Source organism: Plecotus auritus (assembly GCF_963455305.1).
Source record: "Plecotus auritus genome assembly, chromosome: 9".
NCBI classification, from domain to species: domain Eukaryota; kingdom Metazoa; phylum Chordata; class Mammalia; order Chiroptera; family Vespertilionidae; genus Plecotus; species Plecotus auritus.
The window spans coordinates 82,232,179-82,258,032 of NC_137783.1; the positions used below are offsets into that span (position 1 = coordinate 82,232,179).

At 37.8% G+C, this 25,854-nt stretch overlaps 1 protein-coding gene across 1 annotated transcript in view; it reads left to right on the plus strand.

Annotated features, from left to right (window-relative positions):
* DDX10 (DEAD-box helicase 10) overlaps positions 1-25,854 on the plus strand; it is a 258,829-nt gene that overhangs the window by 170,558 nt on the left and 62,417 nt on the right. Inside the window, exon 16 of the mRNA XM_080643092.1 lies at positions 9,341-9,397. Coding sequence (XP_080499218.1) covers positions 9,341-9,397 — 57 coding nt within the window. The remainder of the gene's footprint in view (positions 1-9,340; positions 9,398-25,854) is intronic.

Here is a 25,854-nt window from a genome sequence, read left to right on the forward strand (position 1 = left end):
AAGAACATTAACAATAACAAGTGGTAGCAGTTAGTTACTTGGGCCCTGCACTAAATGCTGTGTGTGTGTGTGTGTGTGTGTGTGTGTGTGTGTGTGTGTATGTGTCTGTGTGTGTGTACAATATATGCTAAAAATTAACTTCTGAGGAGAAACCAAGATGACGGCATAGGTAAACTCCTAAACTGCTGCCTCACACAACAATTTCAAAACTACTACTAAAGGACAAAATGGACATCATCCAGAACCACAGGAAGGCTGGCTGAGTGGAAATTCTACAACTAGAAGGTAAGAGAAAAGCACACTGAGACTCAGAGGAGCTGTGGAAGGCAGAGGTATGGAGGCGCGCACGCGGAAAAGGCTGGCAACTAAGTACACGGCTGGCTTTCTCAATCGGGAGGGAGACAAAAGCTCCCGACGGCTCTGAACTCCAGTTCCGGGCGAGACTCTGGGGACCCAGACTCATTCGGGAGAAACTCTTCTGTCTGAAAGCAGGCAAAACTCGAGGGCCACGGGACACTGAGACCAAGGGGCCTCTTAGGGCAGGGCTGATGGGAAGCCATTGCTGTCTGCTCCACCCTGAGACTCCACCCCATCCAAGCTGAGCACAGAGGCTTTTGCAAGTCTTGTTTCATAAGGGTGTCTCCAGCATAGAAGTTCTCCCAGCGTAGACACAGCTGATCCTCACAGCCAATTGGTCTGGAGGTCAATTCCTCCCAGTGATACCAACAACAATCAAGGCTTAACTACTACAAGACTGTGCACACAGCCCACAAAGGGGTGCACCAAGAGTGTCCACCTCAGGGGAGGCTGAGCCACTGGGCCCTATAGGACACCTAGCACACAAAGCCACTCTATCAACTCAGGGAAGCAGCCAAAATGCAGAGACAAAGAAACAGTCACAAATGAAAGAAATGGAGGAAAGCAAACGACTGGATATAGAGTTCAAAACCACAGTTATAAGGTTTTTCAAGAATTTTCTAGAAAAGGCCGATAAATTTAGCGAGACCCTCGAGGATATGAAAAAGGGCCAACTAGAAATTAAGCATACACTGACTGAAATAAAAAATAATATACAGAGAGCCAACAGCAGACTAGAGAAGTGGTTGGCAAACTCATTAGTCAACAGAGCCAAATATCAACAGTACAACGATTGAAATTTCTTTTGAGAGCCAAATTTTTGAACTTAAACTTCTTCTAATGCCACTTCTTCAAAATAGACTCTCTCAGGCCGTGGTATTTTTGTGGAAGAGCCACAGTCAAGGGGCCAAAGAGCCGCATGTGGCTCACGAGCCACGGTTTGCTGACAACTGGACTAGAGGATCGCAAGAATCAAGTCAAAGATTTGAAATACAAAGAAGCAAAAAACATCCAACCGGAAAAGCAAAAAGAAAAAAGAATCCAAAAATATGAAGATAGTGTAAGGAGCCTCTGGGACAACTTCAAGCGTACCAACATCCGAATTATGGGGCTGCCAGAAGAAGAGAGAGAACAAGATACTGAAAACCTATTTGAAGAAATAATGACAGAAAACTTCCCCCACCTGGTGAAAGAAATAGACTTACAAGTCCAGGAAGCGCAGAGAACCCCAAACAAAAGGAATCCAAAGAGGACCACACCAAGACACATCATAATTAAAATGCCAAGAGCAAAAGACAAAGAGAGAATATTAAAAGCAGCAAGAGAAAAACAGTTAGTTACCTACAAGGGAGCACCCATACGACTGTCAGCTGATTTCTCAACAGAAACTATGCAGGCCAGACGGGAGTGGCAAGAAATATTCCAAGTGATGAGTAGCAAGAACCTACAACCAAGGTTACTCTACCCAGCAAAGCTATCATTCAGAATTGAAGCTCAGATAAAGAGCTTCACAGATAAGAAAAAGCTAAAGGAGTTCATCACCGCCAAACCAGTATTATATGAAATGCTGAAAGGTATTCTTTAAGAAGTGGAAGAAGAAGAAAAAGGTAAAGATAAAAATTATGTACAACAAATACATATCTATCAACAAGTGAATAAAAAATCTGATGATCAGAATAAACTGGTGAATATAATAGAATCAGGGGCATAGAAAGGGAGTGGACTGACAATTCTCGGGGGGAAAGGGATGTCGGGGGTGCGGGAAGAGACTGGACAAAAATCGTACACCTATGGATGAGGACCGGGGCGGGCTAAGGGCAGAGGGTGGGGTGGGTACCAGGTGTAGGGAAGCTATGGGGGGAAAAAAGAGGAACAATTGTAATAATCTGAACAATAAAGATTTATTAAAAACTCAAAAAAATTAACTTCTGAAATAAGTGAGCTTACCTCACTTTACAGATGATAAAATGTAGATTTGGAAAGATCAAATAATTTTTGTAACGCCCTCGCAGCTTATAAATAGCAGCTTTGGGACTCTTACTAAGGTCTTTGTTACTGTACTGACTTCGTTTTAGCTATTCAGCAGTGTTCCTGCCTATCTCAAACTTGACATCAAGCATTCTCTTACAACTGGGTAACTCTGAAGCAGTGAATAAAAAAGGTGGAGGATAATAAGAGTGGAGGATTTTGAAGAGGAATGATAAATGATGGAAATTATTCATGTTTCCATGGCAAATAATAAAAAAATTGTGGTTAATAGTTTATAGTTTAGGACCCCATATTAATATTACCTTTCTGAATGTTCATTGCATAGATACGTAGTTACTAGTACCAGAATCCATTTTTAAATATCTGTGGCCCTTAAAGAGTCTAAGGCATTGTCAGAGTGTGGTCTGCCTTATATGGTGTTACGGAATTTTAATAATTTCAGAAATATCATCATGGCCCTAGCTGGTTTGGCTCAGTGAATAGAGCGTCGGCCTGCGGACTGAAGGGTCCCAGGTTCGATTCCGGTCAAGGGCATGTACCTTGGTTGCGGGCACATCCCCAGTGGGGAGTGTACAGGAGGCAGCTGATCGATGTCTCTCTCTCATCGATGTTTCTAACTCTCTATCCCTCTCCCTTCCTCTCTGTAAAAAATCAATAAAAAAATATATTAAAAAAAAAAAGAAAAAAAGAAATATCATCATGAGGGTAAGGGACTAAGCATCTAAGACTTAATTCTAAAGTGGACTTTATGCGAAATAAGCCAGTCAGAGAAAGATAAATATCACATGATCTCACTCTTTTGTGGAATATAATGAACAACATTAACTGATGAATAAAAACAGAGAGAGAAGCGTTGATCAGACCCTCAAACCTCAGAGGGAAGGTAGGGGAGGGTAGGGGTAAGGGGGAGAGATCAACCAAAGGACTTGTATGCATGCATATAAGCCTAACCAATGGACACAGACACTGAGGGGTGAGGGCATGAGTGGGGGTTGTGGGGGAGATGGGGGGATAAGGACACATGTAATACCTTAATCAATATAGGGAAAAAACAGCTTATTTACAGGGAAGGAAAAGAGAAGCGCTATCCCCCCTTGCACTTTCAGTTCTTCCTACTTACCATCCCAGCCAGGTTTGTTATAAAGAAGGAGCTGGCCTGTTACTACAGAACCTTTGCCTAGAATTTGGAAATGTCTGCATGGGAGGTTTCTGTTCTTATTCTCATGAGCTTAGAGCATCTTGTGGTCCTCACTCAGTTCAACATCTTAGTACTTGAGCCCTTCTTCATTACAGCTATAAAATGAGACAAATATTCAAAATTGCATAGATTTTATCAACTGTGTGGCAAGTCTTTGAGCTGTTTATTATCTCTGCTTTTATTAAGGTTGTTTGTTTTATGGAATTATTTTTTGTTGCCGTTTTTATCCTCACCTAAGGATATTTTTTCCATTGATTTTTTTTTTTTTAGAGAGAGTGGAAGGAAGGGAAGAGGATAAAGTGAGAGTGAGAGTGAGAGGGAGGGAGGGAGAGAGAGAAACATCGATGTGAGGATGTGAGAGACACATTGGTTGCCTCCCTACATGTGCCCCCAACCAAGACTGGGGAGGGAACCTGCAATCCAAGTACATGCCCTTGACTGGGAATTGAACCTTAAACCCTTAGGTTCCTGGGCTGACGCTGATGCTCTAACCACTGACGAGTACCATACCAGCCAGGGCTACAGACCCATTTTTTTTTTTTTTTTTTAATAGCACATGGTGTTTTAGAGGTGTAGTGGTTGTTAAATTGATGAATGATAACTGAGACGGGTTAAGGAGCAGGAGTAGAGTTTGGTACTAATGGAATTAAGGGGTCTGACAAGATTAGTTCATATACTACAAAGACTGAGTTTGTTTTGCCCATTTCTATATTCTCAGAGCCTGCCATGGGGCCTGGTGCATAGTTGCTCAGCAAATATTTGAAAGAATTAATTAGTGAATCAGTGTTTCCATGTAAATTTTTCTCCTTGTCTTCATATCCTTGTTACAGTTGTTAACAGATTTGTATATTGAAGACCAATTTTTTATGATGTTTAAATGAATGGGTAACAAATCAGAGAACATTGTTGTGTTCCAAGTTCCTGGGAGGGTTTTAGATTTATGATTTTTTTTTTTTGAGGGGAGGAGGTATCTTCAGAGCCAAAAAATCTTTGTAATCCTTCTTTTATTCACTCTTGTTGACCAATTTTCTTTCCTGAAAAAGAGGTTTCTGTAATAAGGATAGATGTTCCCTCCTTCTCTGTGACAGCTGGGAACCTAGTTCCTTACCACATTGGCATAGTTGCCCGAGACTCATTCAAATAAGTCATGCTTCTACCACCTCCTGAAATATGAGTTGTATTTTCCAAATCTACAAATTTCCAAGATTGATAGAATAAAAATTATTTAAATACATAGTCCTGACTGCTGATGAAAGTCATATTTCATGGCACTTTCTTTTCTTGAAGGTAAGGACTATAGTATTTGAGACGCCAAAAGAAGTATAATAACATCTATAAAGGGAATATTTTGTAGCTTGAACTGTGATTTTTCTGTTCTCCTGTCCTGTTTAATTTTGATTTTATTACTGAATTTCATGCTCTTCTTATACTTAATCATTTGAAGCATGGCAGAACTAAAGATAAAATGTTGTCTTCTTTTTGTGTGGCATAAAATAGCTTTTGGTACTAATCTATCAAGAATGAAATAGAAAACTAAAGGATTTAAAGTATTTGAACTACATAAAATTAAGGTGGGTGGGAGGAAACCTCAGTTATTGAATCTACTAAAGTTCAATTATATTTCACCTCAAGTAATTGTACTCCAACCTTTTATCATTATAGCAGTTATAATTCATATGCTTACTTTTTAAAAATACATTTTCCTGCCGTAATATAGGAAAAAATCATACTTTCTTTCCAATATTCATTTTCCAAATTTTGGATTATCATAATTCTACTTTTCTGTTCTTCTCTGTATAAAGACTACTTTTTACTCTTGCCTTTTCTCAGAGTGTTAACATGGCTTTTAAAGATAATGTACATTTTTCTAATTTTGTTTCACCCATTATTAAAAGTTTTTTTTTTTTTTTCTTGCTCTTGAGTTTCATAGATATCTCTGATCTGTCTAAGGCTGTGGCATAAATCTCAAAAAGAAAGAATTGTCCCATTGGCATGCATATCTGAATTCTGGTAGTAAATTGAAATCTGAAATTTGAAATATCTTTCACTGACTATAATAATTAACAATGGAGTTTAGTAGTAGTGGAAAATTGTCAATATAATTTTTTTGTGTGCTGTGATTAAATTGGCTAGACGAAAAGCTGAAGAATAAGAGCTTATGTTTACTTTTATAGAAATAGTTTTTCTGATGTGAACATATTGCGGTTATTTGGAACATTGAAGTACCATTTTCAAATATTCTCATGTGTCAGGAGAAGGCCAGCTATTGAATAATTACAACAAAAATCTGTGTGAGCGTTAAACATGGTTAATTATCTGTTAAGATGGGCAAAAATGCGTTAAATAATGTCTACAAAATGCTAGCAGAAAAATAATGCTATAAGGATGAAAAGACCAATATGGTAACAGACCATTATTAATAATAAAAGGAAATGCAACATTTATCTAAAACATATCGATAAGATAAAATCACTATGCACCTACAGAGTTAAACAAGCTTTCTAATTGAGGAGCGAGGAGTATAGATGAGGGAGTTGAGGACTTTGGCTCCATAGACCAGGTTTTAGTCTCAAGTCCATCACTTACTGGCTGAGTGACAACAGACAAGTTATTTAATAAGCTTGATCTTCAATTTTCCATCTATAAAATGGGAATGATAATACCTCTCAAAGTTTTTTTATTGTTGTTAATCTTCACCTAAGGATATTTTTTCGATTGATTTATTATTTTTTAAAATATATTTTTTTTATTGATTTCAGAGAGGAAAAGGGAGGGAGAGAGACAAACTTCATTGATGAGAGAGAATCATTGATCAGCTGCCTCCGACATGCTCCACACTGGGGATCTAGCCTGTAACCCTAACATGTGCTGACCAGGAATCGAACCATGACCTACTGGTTCATAGGTTGATGTTCAATCACTGAGCCACATTGGCCAGACTCCATTGATTTGTTTTTAGAGCGAGTGGAAGGGAGGGGTGGTGAGGGGGAGAGAGAGAGAGAGAGAGAGAGAGAGAGAGAGAAGGAAAAAAGAATATGTGTTAGAGCAGTGGTTCTCAACCTTTCTAATGCTGCGACCCTTTAATACAGTTCCTCATGTTGTGACCCCCAACCATAAAATTATTTTCGTTGCTACTTCATAACTGTAATTTTGCTACTGTTATGAATCATAATGTAAATATCTTTGTTTTCCGATGGTTTTAGGCTCCTAACAGTAGCAAAATTACAGTTATGAAGTAGCAACGAAAATAATTTTATGGTTGGGGGTCACCACAACATGAGGAACTGTATTAAAGGGTCGCGGCATTAGAAAGGTTGAGAACCACTGTGTTAGAGAGACACATCAATGTGAGAGATACAGATTGATTGGTTGCCTCCCACATGCACCCTGATTAGGGCTGGGGATTGAATCTTCAACCCAGGTATGTGCTCTTGACCAGAAATTGAACCTGAGACCCTTTGGTGCTAGGGCCAATGCTCTAACCATGGAGCACACCAGCCAATGCTTAAAGTTTTGTTAACAGATTTAAAAATATATGTAAAATGCCTAGCACACTGGTGATACTTAATAATTCAGAGCTATTACTGTTAGTAAGAAAATAACAGTAGTAATAATATGCTAATGGGCAGATATATTCTTATAAAAGTACAACTTATTACTTTCCAGTTATTTGATGTTTTTTTATGGCTGTAGTTTTAAATTAGTTTAAGCAGCGCAACGTTTGAAGGTCTTTGTGGTCTTTGTAGAAGAACATAGAACACTGCTCTGCTTAATTTTATCTCCTAAGGCATAAGAATTATTTTTTTTTTGTAGAAGATAGAATAAAATTGTGTGTGTGTGATAGAGAAGAGATAAAATTACAAATACATGCATCCACAAACTAAAGCCATCACTCAAACTAAGCATAATTATGATCAATTGTTTTTAATTCTTTTCTTTAGTATTTTGCTACTTTTTTTATTTTTATCTGTTAATGTTTATAGAAAATCAGTAATTAATACTAATTTTAATGGAAAATTTGGGTGCAAATGTTTAGAAACGGCCATCTTTTACCTTTTTTTCTCCTATAAATTGAGGAAACATTGAGATGGTTTTACTCTAGTGGCAGAACAATGCTCATAAGCTCTTTAAAGAACCAGTTCAGGGATAGAGTATGATAATAACTATTGCATTAATTAGCTGTTTGTTAAAATAATTCTAGGTATTATTTTCTTTTGTTATTAAAGTCACATCTGTTAAAGTTTTTAAATCCCAACTTTTTAATTTTTATTAGAATATATTGGAAAATAGCACTAGACTTGGCATACAAAGATCCAGGTTTGAGATCAGTCTCTGTCACTTTTACTAAGTTAGCTCTTTGAAAAAGTAAAAATCTGGGTTTTTGTTTCTTCATCTTTCCTTTTCCTCTGACCTTGGTCCTGGAACTCTCAAGTAATCTTTTAGCATGTTCCTCTGTATAATTAATTGCACATTGTTTTAAGTTTTACCTACCCTTTTAGTTGTATGTTTTATTTGGAAGTCAAAGTAACACCCATTTTCTCCAAAACGGGTAGAGAAAGAATACTAATCACAGAAAATCATAATTTAACACTATGCATTAGGGGTGTGACACATTCACTGTTGCCGATTGAATTTGAATTCTTGTTAAACTTAGAATTTAGATTTTTGCAGTCTGAAGCTATAGAAAGTGAATCTCTAAGCTCTGAACTCTCCTCTTCTTTGAGACTTTCAATATTTATGTTCTCACTTTTTCGTAAAGAAGTCTATAAACCTAGATAAGGTGATTAGTAGCAATTGTCTGTCCTTCTCAATGCTGTAAGCAGCAGAGCAACCTCAGGTCTGTTCAGAGTGTGTGTTAGATAGAATTAGCTTTTAAATCTGGAGAAAGCCATAAATAGTAAAGCAGATATCATGGTGTATTCAGATTAGGAAAACTTGTTAATTCTCACATTAAAGGCTGTTTAATATAATAGTGAATCATGCTTGCAGTTTCATATTACTTCATGAAAAGAAGATTTAAAAAAATCTAAATTGTTAACTATGAACTTTGGATTGAAAATAATCTTTTTATTATGTTAACACTTCATTTTTGAAGAGGAAAAGTGGTTTTTATTTAAAACAAAATTCTTTTTAACTTTAGATGGGTCAGTTTGTTGCTTTGGATTTTAATATTGTGCATATTTATTTTTTCTTATTTAAAAAATGTTAGTGTTGCATTTTCTGACAAGTTTTTGATCATTGAAAAACTAATGAGGAAATTACAGTGCAATACAATGAAATAACATGCTTTATGAGAACAATCTTTTATTGTTTTTTATTTGAGGAAATATTGCCACTTTTCTAAGAACTCCAGAGATGAGGATTCATATCCTTATAAATTCTGTTTAGATAGAGGAAAAGCCAAAATAGTCAATATTGCATTTTTCCTTCTTTTTATTCTCATAGCTAACATTGATTGTGTACTAGTCATATATCCCTAATTGTGCTAAACACTTATGTATGTTATTTTATATAATTTTTATACCAGTTTTATGAAATATGTTCTTCTGTTGTCTCCATGTTTAGATGAGAAAATTAGAGTTAGAGAATATAAGTTGCTCAAAATTGCATATTAAGTGGTAGAAATGGGATTTGATTCTAGTTCTGTTTGACACATACTTAATGATTACAGATATGTATGCCAATCTCATAAATATTCAGTAATCATTTGGATTTAAAAAAACTGTTATGAATGTGCAGTCTGATTTATACATAATAGATGGAAGTATATCACTCATTTTCCCCCTCTTCTTGTAGGAGAAAAGATTGAAAGAAAGGGAAGCCAGAAGAGAGGCCAATAAGAGGCAAGCAAAGGTAAGGGTTTATATTTTAATGAGAAAGTGTTTGTAACACTGAATGGAATTTAAATACTTTTCTTTTCCATCTGCCTTTTATGTTTATTTATACATCATGACAGTCAAATTGGATTGAAGTCTGTGTGGGCCTGTGACTTTCTCATATTAATTTGTTTCCTCTGATGCGGGATGAAAATGCCCAAGATAATTTGATTGGCCTTTGCCCTGCTACTCCACAGCCTTTTTTTCATTATACATTGTGCCTGTTGAATATAACGGATGGTTGACTCTGTGGGCTAGGCCTGATAGGATTTTAAACTATATCATCTTTAGACTTGCTGAACAGCCTACATGAACCCAATCTGATAATAGATAACTGATAGCATTGGTTGCTTCAATTCAACTCCTAGAATCTAGGGGACAGCTCTCTCTGTATATCCTACCTTCACTGCATATTCTGTAAGCAATTTCCAGCAAGTATATATGTACAATAGTAATGCCACTCACGTACAGCAGTAATTTTTATCTGGTGTGTTAGACACTGAGAAAGGCTCAGCTTCTGCATTCCGAGGACATTTAGGAGAAATGATTTCCTAGAAACAGGCCCAGTAACGTATATCATTTCTCATGCTCCCTTTGTGCTGTGCCTGACTGGCCATGATTTCTCCTTGGCAGTCAGCAAAGATCTGACTCCCTTGAGTGAGACCATAATGTCCTTTGTCATTTTTTTTTTTGTTTTGTTTTCATGCTGGCCATAGCATTTAGAGAGCAAGTCAGAGATGATGGCTCATGTTATAGTTCTGAAGTGGGAGACAATTACTGCACAGTGGGAGATGAAAAGCTCGCTTATATTCAGTATTAAATATCACTCTGTCTTCAAAGGTGCTTGAGAACGAAGCTACAGCGTGTGCAGCCTGACTGCTAAATCAGGTGGTGGATTTTGCACAAGCTTAAAATGCAGACATGAACTGTCATGGCATGGAAATTAGATCTTAGGGCTATAGTGGGAAAATTTAAATTTAGAAGAAAATCTTAAATCTAATGAAAGCACTTGATATTTATGAATGAACATTGCATGTTCACATGAGAACATACCTATTCATTTCACTAAGAAGCTCTCATTTCTGCATATAAAATTGTAAAATGAAAGGTATACACTGGACTAGAAGAAAGCCCTGTTACTCTATTTCCTTTGTGTGTATTCATGCATATTTGTGTATATTACTAAATACGCTTTATTGTTATAATTGTTGATACTATATATTTGATTTTTCATAGTGTTTAAGCTGTAAGAAATTGCTCTTCCCCTTGAGCTGACCTCTTGTGCTTCTTCGTTTGTTTCCTCATAAATTGGTGTATGTATTTGGTTTTGATACTGTGCCAGCTGGGAAATATACAGACAGAAAGCTGAAAAGGCCAGCAGAGTTTGCTTTTTCCATTGGGGCAGATACCTAATGTGAACTTCCCCAGCGAAGCCTATCCCTTTACACTTCACCCTCTCCCATATTTGTCATGTTTGTTTGTTTTCTGACATTTAAGAAAGGAGGAGGAATTTATTGTCAAGAGGACAACTCATTTCCTTCTGTATAACCACCAAGGACCGTACCGGGAACAAGAAGAGGCTCTGTAGCTGACATGGCTTTGCTGCTTAGTCCGGAGCTTTCAGTGACAAAGGCTGTGTTTTAGCATCACTCTGAACGGTCGAGCTGCCTCCAGTTCACAGCCTTGTCTGAGTGCTCAGAAATGGCAGCCCTCAGAAAGAAGGATGTTAACAAAGGGATGAGTGCATGGGTAGTAGCCAAGACTCAGGTGTTCCCTGAGACACTAAGGACTGCAGCCTAAAGTTCTGTGATGTCTAAGAAGAAATATATGATGTGAATGATCAGGTTTCCTGTTGTTGATGTGTGTGTGTGTTTTAAATAATGGATATGGTAGTTTTAGAGTAAACTTTTATCCTCCCTTTAATATGTTTAAACATAATCATTTTGTGTTTGATGCTGTGTCTTCTAAGGCCCTTTGGTTAGCTTCATAGCATCCTTCAGTCACTGAACCTACAAGATTTCCAAATGGTGTTTTAGTATTACCTTCTTAATAGTTATTTTAAGAAATTAGTATATAGAAACTGAAAGTGTGAGAAAGGGACGCACATAACTTTCTTTCTGCCTGTTTTGTGCTTCTGTCAGCAAGTGTGTTTATTAAGAGGAACATATGATACAGAATATTTTTTTTAATTGAAAAAAAGTTTTTGAATAGAAATTAATGTAATTATCTATATTTCCAAGAAATTTTATAAGTGATGGTTGGTAGTTATCTCTTCCCTTACATAGAAAATATTTCTAAGAAAATTGCTTTAAAGTCTGAGTACACTAAAATAAAGTTGGAACACACCTCACAGGAATCAGATGCAACTTTTTATTAAAAGACAGATCTAAGCTCTGCCTAGAATATGTTGTATGCATTGTCAGGAGTAGGAGAGAAACATGAAGTTGAAGATGTTAAGGTTTTCTGGATACCCAACATGTAGTGATTTGGGAGATAGAGGTCTTTTGGGAATCAGAACAGGCAGAGAAATATTTAAACTGCTCAATGGACTTTTACTTAACTGACAGGATGTTGTGTGTTCTTGTAACTTAGAAATTTTAAAGTGAAATCTGAAAAAAGTAGTTTTAGCAGAGATCAATAGACCACATTGCTTTTTGGGTTTCAGGAGGTTACATAATCCTAGACATATAGCTTCACTTCATTGTTCAGCCAGATTTCCTCATGTTAATTTGATGCTCACAAGGGTCTATACCAGCCTCTGGTGGCTGGAAGGATTTTGCAGAAATGTAAAGAAAGGAGCAACAGTGCTGAAACTTTAGGAAATAGATCCGAGAAATATCTCAGTGCTCTGCTGCTTTTGAAAAGAAAGTAGAATATAAGGCTGATAAAACTGAACATTAGGAGCAAAGAGTAGGAAACAGCTTAGAGGTACTTTAACACTAGAAAAATAAGCATTGCTTTGAATATATTCCAGATGATGCTTATGATTCTTATTTTTTAGGTGTGGAAAAATGATATTAAAATAACTAAGATTATGTCATACATTAAAATGTTGAAGTTTTTTAGTTGTGCATTTTAATTTGATTTTTTCCTGTCTGGTTTTTATTGGATTTTTATTTTAGTGACTCTGATATATTTAATGGTGCTCTAAATGAGCCATTTGGTTTCTCTAAGCAAACTGTTCAAATAATACTTTGTTTTAGTACTAAAATAAGACCCATTATGCTCTCCTTACTTGCCTTTTAGATGATGTGCTTTTTAGCGATGAAAACACAAGTAGGTTTAGTGTTGTTGTTGTTACCGTTTTTAAAAACAGCAACAAAAATGTATTCTCTCACAGTTGTGGTGGCTAGAAGTCCACAATCCAGGTGTCAACAAGGCCATGCTTCCCCTGAAGATTCCAGGGAGGAATCCTTCCTGGCTTTCCTGGCTTTTGGTGACTGCGGTCATCCTTGGTGTTCCTTGGCCTGTAAACGCAGCCCTCAAATCTCTGCCTCCAGCTTCACATGGCCTACTTCTCCCTGTGTGTCTCTGTGTCCCTGTGTCTTCATCTTGCCTCTTTCAAAGTCAGGGTGTCCAATTAGCTCCACACCTGCTTCTACTTCTGTTGCGGCAAATTGCTCTCAGGTAAAGTAACCACCGACAGTGAGACGTCATCTCATGAGAGGGAGGAGTGCTGCCCATCTCTCCTCTTGGCTTCCTTCTAGGCCAAGGGGCTGGGGTCTCTGGAAGCTTTAGAAGTTCTAGGGCCTGGGAGTTTCTTCTGCCAGTGGAACCCTATGTCACAACATGCTCCAGGCATTGGGATCCCTCAGCAGTGACATCGTCACAGTTCCCACCTTTTTTTTTTTTAATGTTCCTATTTTGGTCACAGTACATTGAGAACTATTCCTACTTCTTAATGGCAGTGCCTTTTTTTTCTGCCTAGGGATTCTCAGGATGAGGGAAGAGGTAGGTGACAATATCAGAATCAATTGAAAAGAGTATTTTTATTCGCCCACCAGAATTCCTCTAGATTCTTTTTTTTTTTTTCTATCAACAAGTATTTTTTGGTAATTCTATTGTTTGTTTGTTTTGCTTGAAGATTATTGTAGTTTGTAGTGGTTTCTTTCTTTCTCTCCTCCTCCCTCCCCCCCTTTAAGAGGAAGAAGGGGATTATGAAATTTGAACTTTTAACCATTTTGGATTAGAGGTACTTTCAGTGTTCCCTTATCAGAGAATTGGCCTTCTCTAGTCATGAAGATTTAAAGGGATAACGCTGCTCATGATATCATCTTCATGTGAATTCATGCTGTGCCTTTAAGACTCAGCTTATTGAGTTCTCCCTTTGTTTTTCTGACCCTCTCAGACACATTGGACTCCTGCTTTTATAACTCCTATTCCAGTCTTCTGTTAAAGCTTCTGTTAGTTTACAGCACTTACTTGAATAGTATCTGTCTTTCCCACTCAGCTCTATGTCGTGTTCTTTGTGTCCCTGTCCCAAAGCTTGCTTCATAATAGGCACTTACTAAATATTTGAATGAATGACTGAGTGGGTGAATGAATTGCTTAAAGAGATACAGAACCTGATGGAAATAAGAGCATGAAATCATTTCAGTTGTCCAACTTGCTTTACAGAAATTATCCTCCCATTGTTGGATATGTAAATGTAAAGCAGTTGGATGTTAGCCTGCTAGATTTGAGAGGTTTTCAATAGCTAGCTCTGGTTGGAAATTTTGAACCAAGTAGGTAAATATTCCTAGGTGTAATGTCTCACAATACAGAGTTTGCTACAAAAATTAGATTCTAAAAAAATAAATTCTGAATTTATATTTGTTCCCTGGCTCTAATAAAGATTTTTCTAAAATGATGTAAGAGAAAGAAAGAGAGAGAGAGAGGGATACAGAGAGAGATACAGAGATACAGAACACAGACTTAAATTTTTTAAATATTTTATTGGGTAAAATATACATAGCATAAAATTTACTATTTTAACCGTCTTTAAGTGTATTTAATTGGCATTAATTATAGTCACATTGTTGCACAACAACCATCACCCATTTCTAGAACCTTCTCATTATCCTGGACTGAAACTCTGTGCTCATTAAACTGTAACTCCAGAGTACAAACTTTCCAGGAGAACACTCTTACATTCCAAATAATTTTTCAGTATGTGAGGAAATGAAGACTCTTTGATGAACAGATGATTCTTCCCAAGGTCTTACAGTTCAATAACAGCAAAACTCGGCTAGACCCCAGGTGTTTGGGTGGTTTTCCATTCTACCTTAACCCCCCCCCCCCCATATAACAATATAGAAAATGCCAAAGAGCGCTGAATGTGGCTTAGTTTTATTAGATTTATTTTATTCAAGGTGTCGCATATAAAAATAACAAAAAAATTATTAATACTATTCCCAGTCAGCCCTCAACACATACTGAAAACTGTAACCCAAGTAATATTGAAAGTTTCAATAGCATCAAGGTTAAATTACCAAAAGATTTTGTGAAGAGTATCTTTTTGTGTGTGTCTGGAATAGAAATTGTAATAGCAACATTAGTTTGGGGTATGATTTCCACAGCTAATGTAAATCATAGTAGTAATTTCATCCATCGACTGCCTACTATGTTGCAAATACTGTGATTAAATTTAGGCTTTGCGTGTATTATTGCTTTAATAATAATACACAACAGCACTGAGAGGTAACGAGTATTATTTTCATTTTTTTTTTAAGATAAGGAAATTGAGGCTTAGGAAGCTTATGCAACGTTCCCAGATCACATAGCTAATTTATGGCAGAGCCCAGACTTGAATCTACTTTACAGCATTCTAAAGCCTTGACACTTAAGCATCAGACTGTTCTGTCCCCTCATTTCCAAGGCAGTCAAGACTGTGCCCATTTGTGAATCTTAAAAGTTAAAGCAGAAATTGCAGGTAAACACTTTCATGAAATTGTTCTCCTCATCTACAATTACTCCCATTTTGTAGTGTAGGTACTTTAAGAAACAGAACAGTTAGTTGCATAACCATTGGTAGATACAGAGTATTAATTTCCTCACCAGAATCCCAGGAATCAATTTTTTCGTAAGAGTGAAATATTATGAAACAATGTACCATTTCCAGTCCACAGAGACCCGTTAAACATACCACAATACCGTATTCTCCTTTACTTCTTTACTTTTGTAGGAGTGTTCCTCTGCCTAAGATTCTTCTCCACTGCTTCTTTCTCCTAGCACTGTTTCTCTTTTTTAAAAAAATATATTTTTATTGATTTCAGAGAGGAAGGGAGAGAGAGATAAAGATAGAAACATCAATGATGAGAGAGAATTATTGATTGGCTGCCTCCTGCACACCCCCCACTGGGGATGGAGCCCGCAACCCAGGCATGTGCCCTTGACCGGAATTGAACCCAGGACCCCTCAGTCTATAGGCTGACACTCTGTCCACTGAGCCAAACCAGCTAGGGCTAGCACTGTATCATTTTAAGCCTTTCCTACAGCCTTCAGGCAGATGTAGACATTTTTTTCTTTCTATTCCACTATATTTTGTACATTATTTTGCTATAATACTTAATGATTCTCTCTCACATTGTTAAAATCCTTGAGAGTACCAATTGAGTTTTTTTTCATAGCTGGTACATAGTAAATGCTCATAAATGTTTATTGAAAAAAATCAATGAAATACAGTTATATTTATTCTTAAAATAAACATTTACATGTCAATGCTATGTCACTTACAGGGTCCTTAAAATACAATGGGAGTTGTATCATGTGCATTTAAATTTCTGCTAAACTGGGTATACCCAATATACCCAGTGCTCTTAAAAGTTGTTGCTCCTCTCCAACCCCATCTTATTTGTTCATCACAATTTCAGACAGATCCATTAACTTATATTAAGGTTATATATCCCTGATATTAAAACAGAATGTATTAAACTCTGTAGATAATCAGGATGCTTTTAGAATACTTGACCCATATCCTATTTGCTAAGAAGTTAATAAATTAATCTTAAAGGTTGAAATGTCCTAATCCTATATAATAAAAGCCTAATATACAAATTGACCAAATGGCAGAACAACCAGTCGCTATAACTCACACTGACCACCAGGGGGCAGACGCTCAATGCGGGAGCTTCCCCCCGGTGGTCAGTGTGTTTTCACAGGGGAAAACCTCTCAGCCAGAAACCGGGCTCACAGCTGGCAAGCGCAGCAGCGGTGGCGGGAGCGTCTCCTACCTCTGCTGCAGGCAGCTGGTAAGAAGCAAGGGTCCCAGATTGTGAGAGCCCTGGACTGCAAGAGGGATGTCTGTCTGCTGGCAACCAGACATCCCCCGAGGGGTCCTGGACTGTGAGAGGGCGCAGGCCGGGCTGAGGGCCTCTCCCCAGTGCATGAATCTCATGCACTGGGCCTCTAGTATGTACATAATGGTTTTCCTTTTCTTCCCTCTTTTTATCTAACTTAGTGGTCCTCAGACTTTACTGTAGGTGATTATACGAAACTATGTGGATTGTACTTTATGGGTGATAGAAAGGAAAATCTAGTAGTTTCATCACATTGAGTTTTACCTTGCTTCCTGGCTTTGGAATTTGACCCCTATAGAAGTGGTGACTTCACTTTGTCATCCAGTACCTTGCTCATAAATATTTGTTGACTGACCAAAACAGGGGATACTGTTAAAACTTATATGTTGGCAATATCATGCTGAATATTGAATTTAATAGCATTGAACATACGTTGCCTGAATAATTGCAACCTTTTCAAATGTGGTTAGACCATGAGAAAACTGGGATGCAGATCTCTCTCTACCTTCTGACTCATGACCACAGAAGGCTGCGGTGGGTGTTAAGATTAAGAGTGATCTTAATTGTGTCCTGTGCAAGCCATTCACCCAGAACAAGAATAAATTTTTCAGAAAACAAGTCAGACTTGTTGCTTTTAAGCTGGCAATGCAATACAGATTAATTTGAGACAGAATTTTAATGACTATTTCAGGGGATGTTTCTTCTAATACTTTGTAAAAAAATGATGTTTCTTTTATAAAACTTGCAAAGTAAAATGTTCTATCCAAATAAAATTAGGGAAAAATAGACTCAAAACACATTTGAATAAGGTGCCAAAAAGAAGTGTTTATTTGCTCATGTTCTCTCCTATGTGTGTATATGTACATATACATGTATGTATATATGTATGTATACACACACATAAATCGCTTTGTGTATGTTATAGACAGTAATTTTTATATTATTAAATATTCTATTGACTCTGTTCAGTTGAATTGTCACTCGCATCCATTTCAGTACATTAGTACTCTGAGTTCAGATTGGACCAAAACAGAATATCAATTCCTGTAATGCCCTTTATAGTCAATTGTGGTTTGTTCTGCTTACCTCAAATTAGAGGTAATTGGACATTTATATGCTTCAGTTGGTGGTTTATAGACAGATCAAATTAACTTTATTTGAACCATTGAGGTCAGTTGATAATTAGGTGGTTGCGTGTGTGTATTTTAATGGCTAATACTCTACTTTATAGAAACTACATGAGCATCTGTGTGTGTATATGACCATCATGATTGAGGATACTGATCTTAAAATCATTGACCCGTATTTATATATGTACTAGAGGCCTGGTGCACGAAATTCGTGCACGGGGGTGGGGTGTGAGGGCGTGTCTCTCAGCCCAGCCTGCACCTTCTCCAATCTGGGACCTCTTGAGGGATGTTCGACCGCCCGTTTATGACCGATAAACAGGCGGTCGGACATCCCTCTCACAATCCAGGACTGCTGGCTCCCAACCGCTCTCCTGCCTCTGCCTGATTGCCCCTAACCACTTCTGCCTGCCAGCCTGATTGACGCCTGACTGCTCCCCAGCTGGCCCGATTGCCCCTTACTGCCCTCCCCTGCAGGCCTGGTCAACCCTAACTGCCCTCCCTGCTGGCCTGGTCTCCTCCAACTGCCCTCCTCTGCAGGCCCAGTCACCCCTAACTTCCCTCCCTGGTTGCCTGATCATCCACAACTGCCCTCCCTTGCAGGGCTGTTCCCCCCAACTGCCCTCCCTTGCAGGGCTGTTCCCCCCAACTGCCCTCCCTTGCCGGCCTGGTCACCCGCAACTGCCCTCCTCTGCTGGCTGGTCACCCTTAACTGCCCACAACTGCCCTCTCCTGCAGGCCATTTTGTGGCGGCCATCTTGTGTTCACATGGGGGCAGCCATCTTGTATCTTGGAGTGATAGTCAATTTGCATATATTCTTCTATTAGATAGGATTGCTCTTCACTAATGGTCTGCACAGCGAGATAACTTTGTTTGGTTGTTAAAGCTGTTGGCTTTTGGAAGATTATACCATCATGATTTTTGGCACAGTATATAAAAATCTCAAATACACTAGGGGTGGTGGTGGTGGGGAGTGCATTTTTTTTTTTCTGTCCTGAGATTTTGCTTCACAACTCAGAATCCTTTCATTTATACTTAGATATAGAGACATGTCTAGAGAATCACCATAAAACTTGATTTTAATGATTCTCAAATTGTGGTACAAGAATCTGTATGGCTCTTACATGTTATTACTAGAGATTTTTTTCAAGTTGTCATAAGCACCCAACATTGGCTATAACAGGAATAAATTATATCAAATATACCCATAGATATATATATATATACTAGAGGCTTGATGCATGAAATTCGTGCATGGGTAGGGTCCCTAGGCCTGGCCAGCGATCAGAGCTGGTCTGTGGAGTGACCAGGGGCCCCCGCTGGCACCCGCCTTGGCTGGCCTGGCGCTGCCCACTCACCGGCCCTGTCCCCCGCTGCCATTGCCTGCGGGAGGCGACTAGCAGGGCAATCAGGGGCAGCGCCGACCCACTCATTGGCCAGCCTCGCCTTCCGCTGCCACCTGCTCACCGGCCGGCCCCACCCCCTGCCACTGCCGCCAGTCACCTCCCTCTGAGGGGCGACTGGCGGGGCGATCGGGGGCCCCCCCGCTGGCACCTGCCTTTGCTGGCCTGGGGCCTGTGGGCTGAGGGCAGCTCCTGTGTTGAGTGTCCCCTGGTGGTCATTGCGTGTCATAGCAACCAGTTGTTCCACTGGTCATTCCGCATTTCAGTCGATTTGCATATTAGGCTTTTATTATATACGATTACCATTTTTAAATGTATGTAAAGGCTATTAAGGTTATTAAAATAGGAATTTGTATTGCTAAATATATAGTACCTTTAGAAGTCTTACCTTTTCTTAAAAGACATTTACCAAATGTTATTGTTACTTTGTAAATAGTTTTGTGTTAAACTTCTTTTACCAGAAGAGGTGGAAATCACTGTCATGGTGTATAAATAGGACCAGCCATATGTGTAACAGTCAAATATCTAAGACAATAGGTAGCAGGGATGATAGGGAGGAAGAGAATGCCACCATTTCTTAAAGAGAATGCTATGTTCCCCAACAAAGTTCATGGGAAAAAGAAATGGAACATAGAAAAAGGAGAATGGAAATACATGTTTTGTAACAATTCCTAAATGCCTTTCCTGATTTTGGAGCTGAGTGATAGAATAAAGCTGATTCTTTTTTCTTTTTTAGCTAGTCTTCATTTATTAATCTTTCCTTGTAGAGTAGAGGACAGAAGAAGAAGTCTCAGAAATCATGACTAATTCAGACATGGACAAACTTCATTAATATTAAAGATAATATCCATAAAAATAAAGTTTGAATGAATTATGTTTGGATTATCTGAAGCCGATTCTTAATTTTTAAGTATTAATGGTATCCACTCCTGTGAAATAACTTTTTTATGAATAAGGTACGCCCTGTTGGAAGATGAACTTTTACTCACTACAGGGCTGTGTGGGCTATTGAGTGACCAAGCTGTATTGCCTCTTCTTAAGCCATGAAGACTTCTCTTGAGAGCACTGTAACCAGTGTTCTAAAAAGAAAAGTTAGTGGTGGCTACAAGAATTTGTTACTGGAGGTAATCAATGGTATTGAAAATATCACTGAGAAGAACTTGTTTTTCTCACTTACATCTTGTTTTTTATCCTCTAAAGAATTATATGAAATGTTTTGTAACTATAAAGCTCTATTTAGCTAATTGTTGTTTATTACCGCAGTTATTGTTACCAGCAACATTAGATGATTCCTGTTTGCCATATTTTCTTGCTTTGGGTAAAGATGTAGGCAGATGTCTGCAATGTTTTATGTGGGAATAGTTTTCCTTTGCCTGTTAAGTCTTTATTTTTTATATATATCATGGGATTCAAAGATCTCTTTACTTGATGAGAACTCCAGAATTCGTTGTTTATGAAGTATGTTGGTGTATTTTTTTCTGTAACATCACATAGTGTTTTATCCTTTTCAGATCATTTTCATTAAGATTATCCTATTTGATGAATGAGTTTATGTAATAAGTGGAAACATAGTCATCTGACAGTTGAAAAAGTTTTACTACAGGGATGCAGTCTTGTGAAAATTCATCAAGCTGTATGATTATTATATGTGCATTTTCTGAATGTCATACTTAAGTGACAAAGCTTATTTTATCTGTATGTACTTTGAAGCTTAGATATTTTAATCTGTGGAGTCAGGAATCTATAGTGCGTTATGGGTAACTCTCGTAACTCTAGGAGTATTAGGGCCTTAGTCCCTAGAGTCATCCATGTTTTAGGAAAGCTATGAAAGAAAATTAAAAATTTATATTTTTCCAATATACATTTTGTTCTAAATTCCCTTGCTTCAAGAAGTATGATGTTTTATCTCCTAAAATTTATAAATGGTTTCTCCCAGATGAGAAGATAATTGTTCTTTTGATTCCCATGCAAAATAAAAAGAAAAATTATATTTTCTAAAAGGGGGCACAGTAATTATTGGGCTGGTCAGAGACCTCCCCATGTCAGTGAATTTCTAAGTTTCTATACTGAATTTGAGGTGGTTTGATGACCTTGGAATGTTGTGCAGCTTTGTACTGTTCCTGTCATCTGAGAGGACTCTGAGAGCTATTAAATTGGAATAAGGAATAAGGAACACAAGAATGATGAAATGGACATTAATATGAATAATTCTTTATGTGACTATTTTACCTTCATACATTGAAATATATGTTCAGTAAGTTAATAAGTGACCAGAGAAATTGGGAAAGATACAAAGCTTGAAGGATCATTTAATAAAGAAGTGGATTAACTTCCCACAAGTAGACTTTTTTCATTGGGTTTACCTTGTTCTTGCCATAGACTCTTATTATTCACATATGCTCTGTGCGTATTTTGTGAGAATTAAGTATTTGTTCTTTTGCTTCCCCCATCTACAGAAAAACATAAATTTGACGGTACTTACTGTCCAGCAGTAAGAATTTACAGCATTAAGGAGGAAGTAAGCTCTTTTGTTAATGTAGCCTGGTTTTATCATTACTAGGGGGAGTAAATCTTTTGCAATTCCAGATCAAATGTGAAGCTTGGAATACCCAGAAATAGTGTATACATGATCCAAAAGATTCTTTATCAAGAATCATATTGCTTATCTGTCTTTGGGCTATAAGATAATTAGTGTTAGAATTAAAACTAGGTATTTTACCCATCTTGATTTTCAGCTGTGTAAATCGTTTCTCCCTTACTACAGACACATTTGATTTTTATTTCATAAAGTCATTTCATTTCCTTTAGTTAGAAATGATATACATTCTCAAGCTTATACATTTATTTATATTAGTGCAGCTTTCATTAGAAACTATAAAGTATATTTTCATAGGGCTTCAGCCTCATTGAATTGCTCTTTACATGAGTCTCATCTAAATTCTAAACACAACTGCTATTGATCACTGCCTCCTGGCATCCATCCAATCTTAAGATTTTTGCCCTTCTCAGTACAGCTGGTACATGGCATTTTTGTAGTGTTCCTTTGAGGATGACAGAAAGTGAAAAAAAGGAAGAAAAAGTAAGTCATTTCTTAAGTAAAAGAGAAAATTAACATTGAATGATACCACGGTCAGCATTGTAAGTTCAGCAATGTTAAATCATAGATTTTGAGTTTAAGGTCGGCTTTTATCATTAACTTCCAAGTTGTTAGCACTCTCTCAAAAGAGCATGAGACTTGGAAATAGAAGTTGGAGGTTCAATTCTTGCCAGTAAGCTTTGGAATTCTGGGCAGTCATCTTTCCCATGAATCTCAGTTTCCTCTTCTGTAGAACAGTGGTAGTGATGTTGCCTGCATTGGCAGCTTTCCAGGTCTCTTTTGGTGATAATAAATGTGTAAGGACTTGGTGAGTTTATGAATCACTATAAAAATGTTAACCATTATCAGCATGAATATACACTGAGTGGCCAGATTATTATGAGTTCAGAGATCATAATAATCTGGCCACTCAGTGTGTGTGTGTGTGTGTGTGTGTGTGTGTGTGTGTGTGTGTGTGTGTTTATGTATTAGAGGCCCGGTGCATGAATTCATGCATGGGTGGGGTCCAGCCAGTCTGACCAGGGGGAGGGGACATGGGCGGTTGGCCTGCCTGCCTGCTGGTCAGACTCCTGGTCGAGGGGACAATTTGCATATTAGCCTTTTATTATATAGGATATACACTGAGTGGACAGATTATTATTCGTTCAGAGATCATAATAATCTGGCCACTCAGTGTGTGTGTGTGTGTGTGTGTATTGCCGTCTCAGCCAGTCTTGTTCTGAATTACACAAAATCTAAATCAGTGGTTCAATTAGGATTGGGATATATTGAATCCAAATCACTGAAAGATGTCTTAAAATGTACATATCTACCTCTTGCCATCCTCACCCTCCTCTCATTAGAATCTCTGAGTGGGGAATGTGGAATGTGGGGACAGAGTATAAGATTGCCCTGAGGTTTCCCAAACTTGGCACCTATCATATGCTGACTGCTTATGGAGAACAGAGTTCTATAACAGAAGGCCATTTCAAGTATTTTATTTAGTACTCACATCTAGATATTCTCAACTCAATTTGACAGATGAGGGAACTGGAACTTAAAGAAAGAATTTTTCTCAAAGACTGATATTTGATAAGTGACTGAGTCCAAAATCTTGCATTCCACTTCTGTTCTATAAGGCAGAACTAGGAAAAAACATACAATGATGGACATTATTATAGTAGCAGCACCACCCATGAATGATGCAAGGTACAAATAATTCCGAAGTTGGAGAGCATATTTTTGGTTTGTAGGATTAAAAAAGCATTCCAGGAAGGGAGGCCATTTGAGTGAGGCTTTATAGCATGAATCAAGATAAGTGTTCCTGAAGTATTAATTGTATGGACCATAGAAATATTATATTCATGATGAGCGAGGTTGAATGTACAAAGTTGGCATCAAATAGAAGAAAGGGAGCATGAAGTCCCAAGTTACTATCAGCAATTTTTTTTTCTGGGGGGCTAGAGATTCTCAAAGTGAGCAGTACTAGTTGAGGCTGGAAATAGAGGGTCTTGAATATTATAATAAGTAGACTGCACTTTATTAGTGGGTGGTAGAGAGCCATGAAGAGCTGTGAGCAGGGGCATGTGTTTATGTATTCAGCTCATGTTTTAGTATTTTTGCATATACATATATTGAGTAGTCTGACTAGAAAGGTGGAACTTTGAAGAATAAGCCAAAATTTCACTTAATTTTTCACCTTGGGGGGTTTCCCTATAAATTTATGCAAATAATTAATTTTAAAAATTGAAATCTAATATCCCTGATACAATACTTCATGTATTTGAAAATTGACTACCATAGTCAAGAACCAGGAAGTGAACAAAAGCCGCAGACCAGTCAACGTAGAAGTCACAATACCTGGGCACTGGGCATGCCATGTGTCTGCCTCCAGGAAGGTCTGCACCCATCACACATTGATTTGCATTTCAGTCACAGTCCCACAAACATGATTTTGTGGGTTATGAGGTTACAGAAGATAAATAGAAAATTAAAACAGATAGTTAAAGGCCAGTCACCTATCATTAGTGAAATTAGCTAACTCAACAGCAAGGAAAATTTATAGAAAAACTATTAATAAAGTAAACCTCATGATTGAAAATCACAGTAATAGGGACACAGAGCCCTCAGGATTCTCAGTAGACCTGAGGGGCACCATTTTGTTACAGTACTGATGGTTATTAATTTATGTCCTCAGGCAGCAAGGAAATACTGTTATACTCAGTCTTCAGGCAGCCCTCCAAAACTAAAGGCCTCTTTCATATGAATAGTAGCTTAGAAACTCCTACTTTTAAAGATATTACAGCTTGGTGTCCACTAGGTTCATTTTTCTTTTGTGTCCAGTGGTCAAGATTACCAGCATTACTTCTTTACCTTGTCATATGGGTTTGCAGTCAGGAAAAAAGAAAGGGCAGAGAAAAGCTCATCTCTTTTAAAACCTAGTAATGAAGGACTTTGAACTGCTGTTCATAGCAACACTGTGAGATGGCTATTTGTGTTAGTACCATTTTTCAGGTAAGGAAAGGAGACCCAGAAAGTTTAGGTTGAAGGGGTAGTCAGGTGCAAGGAATGTGATTGGTATGGCTAGATGATTAAAGATCATGAAGGTGTAGTTGTAGAAGAGGGAATAGTTCACCATACGGGTTGCCACACTGTTTTGTCTGGACCCTAGAGTAAGAAACACATTTGACATTCCTTGTTAGTAATAAGTACAACATGGAAAGAAAAATTTCACAAAACAATACTACCCTTCCTATGCTTCATATACTGAGAGTTTTTCTATTTCCTTTAAAAAAATGATCATCACAGCCCACTCCATGATTTCTTAATTCACCAATGAGTTAAGATGTACAGTCTGATAAAACTAGTCTAATGTGACTAAAAGTGGATTATTTTATGAGGTGCTAAAGCCCGAGTGAGATATATTGAGGTTATATTTCAGATGTACCATGCCACTGAACTTGTTCTGATCCAATGGGCAACAAAAAATCCTTGAAGAGTTTGTGTCCTGGTGATAACATGATTATGTCTTTGTGCCAGGAATCCTCCTATATAATAAAAGTGTAGTATGCAAATTGTCCCCTGGACCAGGAGTTCGATCAGGGGGCGGGGCCAGCTGGGGGAAGGGAGGGAGGCCAGGCAGGCAGCCACTAGGGACCCTACCAGTGCTCGACTTTTGTGCACTGGGCCTCTAGTATTATTATAATACCCAAACAGAAGTCCTTATAAATAACTTTTACATCCATCATTTAACTTGTTTCCCATAACAACCTTGAGAGGTAGATAAGAGGATATATTTATTTCCTTCACACAGGTGAAGAAACTGAGGTTTAAACAGGTAAAGCCCTGGTGTCAAGTTTAAAGCCACAGTTAGGAATTAAGCTCAATTTTTATGACTGCCAGATCAGTGAGTAGGAGGAAGAGCTTAGCTAAGTGGCCCTTTCAAAAGTCTGGGGTAGAGGTAATGATAGTGATGGATATGGAAGGGAGGGATGGAAATTAAGGAAACCCAAATGGTTGCTTGAAAATGTAACTTCTTTGTTGAAAGCCA